The sequence below is a fragment of the Notolepis coatsorum genome (genome assembly GCF_963971535.1).
Source record: "Notolepis coatsorum genome assembly, chromosome: 14".
Taxonomy (NCBI): domain Eukaryota; kingdom Metazoa; phylum Chordata; class Actinopteri; order Aulopiformes; family Paralepididae; genus Notolepis; species Notolepis coatsorum.
In genome coordinates, this window is record NC_140178.1 from 93,258,008 (window position 1) to 93,267,035 (window position 9,028).

Genomic DNA, 9,028 nt, shown 5'->3' on the forward strand with positions numbered 1-9,028 from the left:
CCGATTACATTGAAGCTGACATCGGCATCATCATCATCACCACCATCATCGTCATCATCATCATCATCATTGTTTTTGTTTGTTTATTATTTGTCATAATAAAATACAGAATACTTTATGATGAAATGCTTGTTTCTGTATGAACCCCTGAGAGTGTGCTACATACATAAAAAAGTAAGTAAAAAAAAGTTATGGGAGAATGAAGTGAGGACTAGAGAGAGTGCAGTAGAGTGAAGTGAGGACTAGAGAGAGTGCAGTAGAGTGAAGTGAGGACTAGAGAGAGTAAAGTAGAGTGAAGTGAGGACTAGAGAGAGTGCAGTAGAGTGAAGTGAGGACTAGAGAGAGTGCAGTAGAGTGAAGTGAGGACTAGAGAGAGTGAAGTAGAGTGAAGTGAGGACTAGAGAGAGTGCAGTAGAGTGAAGTGAGGACTAGAGAGAGTGCAGTAGAGTGAAGTGAGGACTAGAGAGAGTGCAGTAGAGTGAAGTGAGGACTAGAGAGAGTGAAGTAGAGTGAAGTGAGGACTAGAGAGAGTGCAGTAGAGTGAAGTGAGGACTAGAGAGAGTGCAGTAGAGTGAAGTGAGGACTAGAGAGAGTGCAGTAGAGTGAAGTGAGGACTAGAGAGAGTGAAATAGAGTGAAGTGAGGACTAGAGAGAGTGCAGCAGAGTGACGTGAGGACTAGAGAGAGTGAAGTAGAGTGACGTGAGGACTAGAGAGAGTGAAGTGAGGACTAGAGAGAGTGCAGCAGAGTGACGTGAGGACTAGAGAGAGTGAAGTAGAGTGACGTGAGGACTAGAGAGAGTGAAGTGAGGACTAGAGAGAGTGCAGCAGAGTGAAGTGAGGACTAGAGAGAGTGCAGCAGAGTGACGTGAGGACTAGAGAGAGTGAAGTAGAGTGACGTAAGGACTAGAGAGAGTGAAGTGAGGACTAGAGAGAGTGCAGCAGAGTGACGTGAGGACTAGAGAGAGTGAAGTAGAGTGACGTGAGGACTAGAGAGAGTGAAGTGAGGACTAGAGAGAGTGCAGCAGAGTGAAGTGAGGACTAGAGAGAGTGCAGCAGAGTGACGTGAGGACTAGAGAGAGTGAAGTAGAGTGACGTGAGGACTAGAGAGAGTGAAGTGAGGACTAGAGAGAGTGCAGCAGAGTGACGTGAGGACTAGAGAGAGTGCAGCAGAGTGACGTGAGGACTAGAGAGAGTGAAGTAGAGTGAAGTGAGGACTAGAGAGAGTAAAGTAGAGTGACGTGAGGACTAGAGAGAGTAAAGTAGAGTGACGTGAGGACTAGAGAGAGTGAAGTAGAGTGAAGTGAGGACTAGAGAGAGTAAAGTAGAGTGAAGTGAGGACTAGAGAGAGTAAAGTAGAGTGACGTGAGGACTAGAGAGAGTAAAGTAGAGTGACGTGAGGACTAGAGAGAGTAAAGTAGAGTGACGTGAGGACTAGAGAGAGTAAAGTAGAGTGACGTGAGGACTAGAGAGAGTGACGTGAGGACTAGAGAGAGTGACGTGAGGACTAGAGAGAGTGACGTGAGGACTACACAGAGGCGACCGTCTCCCCACACCACACCATCTGTGTACAGTCCAGTATGTGAGTAGTAGTGCTCGCCCTATTCTGACTGCCATCCTTACAGGAACCCGAGGGCCGCCGCCACACCATGTTTTCCCTGTCAGAACTGGTTTCCCTGAACGAGCGGCAGAGCAGCTCCAAGCTTCTGAAGCCCTGGTGGGAGGTCTTCATGGACTACCTGGTGGTTCTGATGCTGATGGTGTCGGTTCTGGCCGGCACGGTGCTGCTCTCCAAGGACCGTGTGGTGTGCCTCCCCCTGGACCCCGACACCTCCCCCGCCCCCACCAGCAGTAACCAAAGTACCTCAGCGGGTGGTGGTGTAGCTCAAAGTCCTGACTCAAATGAGCCGCGTGTGAAGCCTCCACCCCGGGACGCCCACAAGAGCAGTCCCAGCCCTCCACCACCCCCTGCTCGCGGTCGACGCACCCATCTAGTCTACCAGCAGTACATCTACATCAGTCAGGTATACTGTAAAGGCTGTACGCTGTGTGCTTTGTTTTACAGCTGCGAGATATACTGTTTTCTAAGGTATTCCACCATGGTTCCATGCAAAGATATGTATTCTTTTTACAATACTGTTGTCGATTAATATACAGTATATTTTAAAGTGAATCCAATTTAAAATGTTGCAATATATGCAATATGCATTATGGCACATACAGTAGCAGTAGTATAAATCATTTATGATGGAAATCGGATAATAATTGACCATTTGAATGCAGTATTACCATGATAATGCTGTCCAATTGGACAGCACCATGCTTCCTTTTTTTGTTTTTGTATTTGTTTAACTTTTCCTGTTGTTACTATATAATATATATATATTCATATATATTTTTACCCTCTCTTTTATATAGCTTCTCTCTCATTGTAAAGTGTCCTTGAGTCTGAGAAAGGCACTTCTCTCTATAAATCCAATTGATTATTATTATTATAATAGTATTGTGGGGGAAGGGGCGTCAAAAAGATCCCACATTCACACTGTCAAAAAAATAAGAAAGATATTGTCATATCCGTAGATATTATTCTATTTCTATATGGTGATAATCATGATCATCATCTGGCTCTACTTTGTTTCTGCTCATCATGTCCAACAACCATGATTATGTCTTCATGGACTCTTCATCCCCCCGGTCTCTCTGGCCAGGTGTGTTACCACGAGGCTCTCCCCTGGTACTCGCGGTTCTTCCCCTACATGGCTCTGCTTCAGTCCCTGGTGCTTCTGGCCTGCGGATCCTTCTGGTTCCACTTCCCCCTCACCTCCGCCCGCATGGAGCACTTCCTGGCCATCCTGGGCAAGTGCAGTGAGTCGCCCTGGACATCTCGTGCCCTGTCCCACGCCGCCCGCCAGGAGCACGGCCAGGCCCTGTCCCACGACGACGCCCGCCAGGAGAACGTCGAGGAGGAGGAGGGAAGGCCACTCCTCTCTTCTTCCCCACCGCCACCAGGACCACCCCAGACCCGCCAGTCGAGCATGGACTCGGGCACGAGCAGCCCCCTGTTGAAGAGGCCTGATGGTAACGCCGTTGCTGCTCCTCCCTCCCCGTGCCCCTCCACTCTCTCCCGGAGCTCCTCCCTGTCGTCCACATCCCTGGCCCCCAGGATGTGTGTCACCTCCTCCAGGCCCCCTGTGGTGCCGGACGCTCCCCGGCAGGTGACCAGGCTGGATAAGAGTGACGGGGAGCAGGCCAGGGCGCTGTTCGAGAGGGTGAGGAGGTTCCGCTCCCACTGCGAGAGTTCTGATGTCATCTACAAGGTGAGATGTCGTTTAGAACACTGGTTCTCAACCCCCCCCCCCCCCCCCCACACACACACACACTTAAATAGTCAACCATAAACAGAATGGTGAACTTTTACTAAAAATAATTATTGGGAGGAGGGAATTCCTTATAGTCCTTATTTAAAATTAATAACGCATAAACATGATGATGTATTTGTATATCTGTTTGTGACATGTGTGAAACGGTTTAGAGTTTTTGGAGGTGTGCGAGAAAATAAATCAGCATTGTTTTTTTTAGTAAAGTGCCCCATTAGCTCAAATGCAACACAAACTACACAACACAATGGGCATTTGCTTGCAACATTGTTGTCATCTCTGTCCTTGCAATAAACCCTCACATACATACATGTTTTATCTAAGTGACATGACTAAATACAGTCTTTTAACCCTTTCACTGCCACACTACCAAACGGTTAACCCTTTCACTGCAACAATACACAGACGGTTAACCATTTCACTGCCACACGACAGCATGTTAACCCTTTCTTGTAATCACTCTGTCTCCCTACTCACCTTCAGGTGTACTTGTCTCAGACTGTATTCAAGCTGCTCATGGTGGTGCTGGTGATGAGCTACACCACCCCTCTGCTGGACTCCATCTCCTTCACCCACACCTGTTATCCCGAAGACCATGCCCTGGTGGGCTACAGCACCTTCGAGTGTACCCACGCCTTGGCCTCCCTGCTGCACAAACTGCTGCTGGCCTACTTGACCCTGGTGGGCCTGTATGGCCTGCTGGACCTTTACACCCTGAGCTGGATTCTACACAGGTCTGGGCACCATAATTGGCCATAATTCACACGGTGGCCATTTTGCTCTTTTACGTCATGCTCGGGTTTGGGATTTCTTTTCACCCTGTTTCCACCAAGGGGGGCCACCATGTTCCACCTTGGGTGGGAACAGGGTGGAAGGAAATCCCAACCTGAGCATGACGTAAAAGAGCAAAATGGCCGCCATGTCAATATGGTCAATAATCGAAAAAGCACTAAGGAGCACTAATCTGACGTCAGTGACCAGGAACACTTTTCACAATTTCCTCTTTGTGCGTTCAGTAGAAAGCTATCCGGTTGCAAGCTAATGAGTGGAAGCGAATACGGACCCCTAGCCTATAGCTTAAAACTCCAGGAGAGGTGTTTTTGTCCAACAGTAAGGCTATCTGGTCCGTATCCGCTTACATTAATTTGTGGTAAGCTAGGCTAGCTTTCAGTCAGAGAGGAGATTAGTATCTATCTTCTTGTCTAACTCTGAATACGTTAAGCGCATTAAGTATTGAGATGAGAATTTCAAATACAAACTATACAACATGCTTAAATTAATTCAGGTCACGTCTATGCTCGCTAGGAAAGGTCTGGAATAAGCAAGAGAGAGAGAGAGAGAGAGAGAGAGAGAGAGAGAGAGAGAGAGGATATGAAGGCTTGAATTATGTGATTCAATTAGGATTAGCATCTATCAAGGACAGAGATTCATCCGCAACTTGTTTTTTCCTGTTTAAACAGTTTAAACTTTGAATTGCATAATTAGGTACAGTAGATGCTCAGGACCATTCTGAGTAAAAAATAGTCCGGAGGCTGGATAATAAGATTACAGTATAATTTTATGTTCTTGGTATTCAGCGATTTTCATGCCAAGTCTCTGAGATTAAATGGATGTTTAGCACCACTAATTCAATAAATAGGGAAGACCTGTCTGTTTATTTCACTCCACTTAGAGGTTCTATTGTATGTCATATCACAAAAGCCCACACCATGGCCTTTTAAAGGGGTATTCCACTCAAATGTACTTTTAGATTGTAATTCGGCAAACGTTTAATTTTTTTGTTTAGTTGCTGCAACCAGCAGCTCTATAGCTCACTCTGTTGGTTGGTTGGTCCACAAAAGTGTCTCCACCCTCAAGCGGCCACAGTCTATTGCCTAGGAGGCTGACATTTGGCACGGTATGTTTGTGTGAGGGTGTGTGTGAATGCATGCATGCGTGCGTGCATGTACACAGTCACAGCTATTGCGAATTCTTTTTTTTACTTATGTTTTATTTTTAGTTATAAGCTCCCAAAGTTACAGCTCAATTAAATTATAAAGTAGCAGTCCCTATAAGACAAGGTATTGCTATTTCATCATTTCATGGTGCTGTAATTAACACAACACAAGGATTCAATGTCCCCGATGCACTGGTGGCCACATTCAAACTCATTTACTCTCAATAACTGTCAAAATAAATGATTGTGTGCAAAACTGAGTCGAGTTTTTGGATGTGTGTGAGATTATGTGCCCCTTTAATGAAGCTACAGGAACATAAACATCTCAGCCAATGCAACTCCATTATGTCAGAGGATTTCATTTGACTCACTTTATGCACTCAACTCATAAAATAAGAGAAAGAAAATCATGGCACATTTTAGAGAATTATAAAAAAATATATTTTGTAGAATTACAACCTAAAAGTGAATTCCAGTGGAATACCCCCTTTAATCGCCCATGCTGCCGTGTGACTCCTAACAGCTCCCCCTGCCCTCCTTCCAGCTCTCTACGCCAGTACTCCTTCAACAAGGAGCCGTGCTCCCTGAGAGACGTGCCCGACCTCAGCAACGACCTGGCCTTCCTGCTACACATGGCCGACCAGTATGACCCTCTGCTGGCCCAGCGTCTGTCCGTCTTCCTGTCCCCGGTCAGTGAGACCCGGCTCCTGGAGGAGAACCTGGAGAGGCGCTGGGGGGCGGAGAGGCTACGCTCCATGACCGGCCTGGACGCAGAGGGCCGGGCCAGGCTGCAGCTGGTGGCCCTGCCCCGCCTGCCCCCTGCCCTGTTCACCCTCAGCAAGCTGGAGGTGCTCAAGCTGGAACTCATCACCGACGCCAAGCTCACCGCACAGGTGGCCAATATGACCTCGCTCAGGTGAGTGGCATGCTGTGTGGTATTATTAAAGGGGAATTTCCCCCGATTTCTTTACCCGAATCCTATATCATTCAGATTCAGATTCAGATGACTTTATTCACCATATTGTATATACAAATGGAACGTGATTCGACATTACAGTGCATGATTTCTTTCACAAATAAGAATAACATAATAATAAATAAATAAGTGCAAAACAGGACAGAACAGTGAGACAACAATAAGACAGTAAAGTGCAGTGGTTGGGGACATGGATACAGTGCAGCACAGTTCAAGTCCAGAGGTCCAGCCCTAGCAGCTCGCCATAGAGGGGGGGGGGGGCAGGGGGACACCTGACTCGTTTACCAGGCGAGCTGCTGAGGGGAAGAAACTGAGTCTATGACTTTAGTGTCTTGGGCAGCCGTAGCCGCCTGCCGTGGGGGAGCATGATGAAGAGGTTGTGACCCGGGTGGACGGGGTCTGCCATGATCTTCCTTGCCCTCCTCAAGGCCCTGGTGGAGTGTAGGGACTTGAGGGAGGGAAGGGGGCAGCCGATCACCCTCTCCGCCGAGCGTATCACCCGCTGCAGCTTGGTCTTGTCTCTGACCGTGGCTGCAGGGAACCAGGTGATGATGGAGAGGGTGAGGATGGACTGGATGATGGCGGTGTAAAACTGAACCATCATGGTCCTCGGCAGCCTGAACTTCCTCAGCTGACGTAGGAAGAACATCCTCTTCCGGGCCTTTTTGTAGAGAGCAATGGTGTTCAGCTCCCATTTTAGGTCCCGGGAGAGTGTCATGCCGAGGAAGCGGCAGGACTCCACAGAGGCCACCGGGGTGCCTCCCAGAATGATCGGGGTGGGGGGGGGCTGCCTTCCGTCTGAAGTCCACCACCATCTCCACTGTTTTCTGGGTGTTAAGGTCCAGGTTGTTGCAGCTGCACCAGCTCTGCATCCTCTCGATCTCCCTCCTGTAGGCAGACTCATCCCCCCTGGATATGAGACCCACCAGGGTGGTATCATCCGCAAACTTCAGGAGTTTGACCGAGGGGTGCAGAGAGACCCCCCCCCCACACACACACACACGCCCACACACACACACTTCAATAGTCAACCATAAACAGAATGGTGAACTTAATAAATAATGATTTTCATTTTTTGTCACGCTATTTAAGATATCACGCTATTTAACTTGACTAAATTATTGGGAGGAGGGCATTTGACTATTCCTTGTAAATATTCCTTATTTAAAATGTATAGTATAATGCACAATGGAGATTATACACATGATGGCGTAGCCTATTTGTATACACCTCACATTCAAAATCTGTGAGATGTCCCTTTAAGGTTTCAGACTTTTTTTGTGCGCATACAATTCACGATTAATCACTAAAAGACACCTTTGATTATGTTTTTAACTTAATTATCCAGATGTTTCTGAAAACGCGAGATGTGTTACATTCATTCGTCCTTTTTTTATGTTTCCTTTCTGGGCTCCAATATTATTTGTGATTCCGACAGGGAGCTTCACCTTTACCACTGCACCGCAGCCGTGGAGCCCAGTGCCCTGGCCGTCCTCCAGGAGCGGCTGGAAGCCCTCCACCTCACCTTCACCCAGGCAGCGGAGATCCCCGGCTGGGTCTACTCCCTCCGCGGCTTGCACGAGCTCCACCTCTCCGGCCGCCTGGGCTGCGAGGGCGGGGTGGGCCGCGGCTGGGCCCTGGGGAGCCTGCGGCAGCTGCGTCACCTCCGCGTGCTGGTGCTCCGCGGCATGCTACAGCGGGTCCCCGGGGAGCTCTGCGAGGTGGCGGGCAGCCTGGTGAGGCTGGAGATCCACAACGAGGGCTCCAGGCTGCTCGTGTTGACGGGGCTGAGACGGATGGCCGGCCTGACGGAGTTACAGCTCCAGGGTTGCCTGCTGGAGCGCCTGCCCTCCGCCTTGCTGCCTCTGACCAACCTGCGCACTCTGGACCTGCAGCATAACAACCTGAGGACCCTGGAGGAGCTGCTCGGCCTCGCTCACTTACACCGGCTCTCCTGCCTCAGGCTGGCCTATAACCGCGTGCTGGCGCTGCCTGCTAGCGTCGGCGTGCTGCGAGCTCTAGAGCTTCTGGATCTGTCCAACAATCATCTCCGGAGCCTCCCGCCGGCCCTCTTCACCCTCCGCCGGCTCCGCAGGCTCCTGCTGGCTGGCAACCTGCTGGAAGACCTGCCCGCTGGAGTCAAGACGCTGCAGCTGCTCACTGAGCTGGACCTGAGTGGGAACAGGCTGGAAGGCCTCCCTCCAGAGCTCTTCACTGGCTGTTTGGAGCTGCGCAGCCTAAACGTGGCTCACAACTCCCTTGGTTCATTGCCTCCGGGGATGGGGGCACTCTGTCAGCTGTCCAAGCTGGACCTGCGCGGTAACAGCCTGGAGGAGCTGCCTATAGAGCTGGGCTGCTGCTCTGGGCTGCGAGGCGGCGGCCTTTTGGTCGAGGACTGGCTCTTCCACTCTTTACCCTGCCAGGTGAGAGACTACCTGACCCAGCCTGGTGCTCTTGGTAAATCCTCAGAGACACTCTCCCGTCCGGAGTCGGACAGTTTCCCATACTTCTCTGCTACACAGTGGAGTTTCTCTTCTGCTCTAGAATCGCGGATATAGAGCGATTCTAGACCGATAACGGCTCTATAACGGCAAAGTAACTAACTGTTAATACACTTCCCTAACCATAATATGTCATTTATAATTCTGCTCTTTGACTATTTTTCTTTTTTACATTAGTTATTATTTTAGAATGTTTGATTGAAAACTTTATTAACAGATTGCAGAATGGGTGCAATACAA

General features: G+C 49.1%; 1 protein-coding gene across 1 annotated transcript; it reads left to right on the forward strand.

Annotated features, from left to right (window-relative positions):
• Nucleotides 1–1,647: 1,647 nt before the first annotated feature.
• Nucleotides 1,648–8,845, forward strand: LOC311240874 (volume-regulated anion channel subunit LRRC8D; the record flags this gene model as incomplete). The annotated part of the gene is made up of 5 exons (XM_084329475.1): nt 1,648–2,022; nt 2,707–3,315; nt 3,859–4,109; nt 5,856–6,227; nt 7,726–8,845. The coding sequence occupies 5 exons, from the start codon at nt 1,648–1,650 to the stop codon at nt 8,843–8,845; spliced, it is 2,727 nt and encodes a 908-aa protein (XP_084185601.1).
• Between the last annotated feature and the right edge of the window lie 183 nt (nt 8,846–9,028).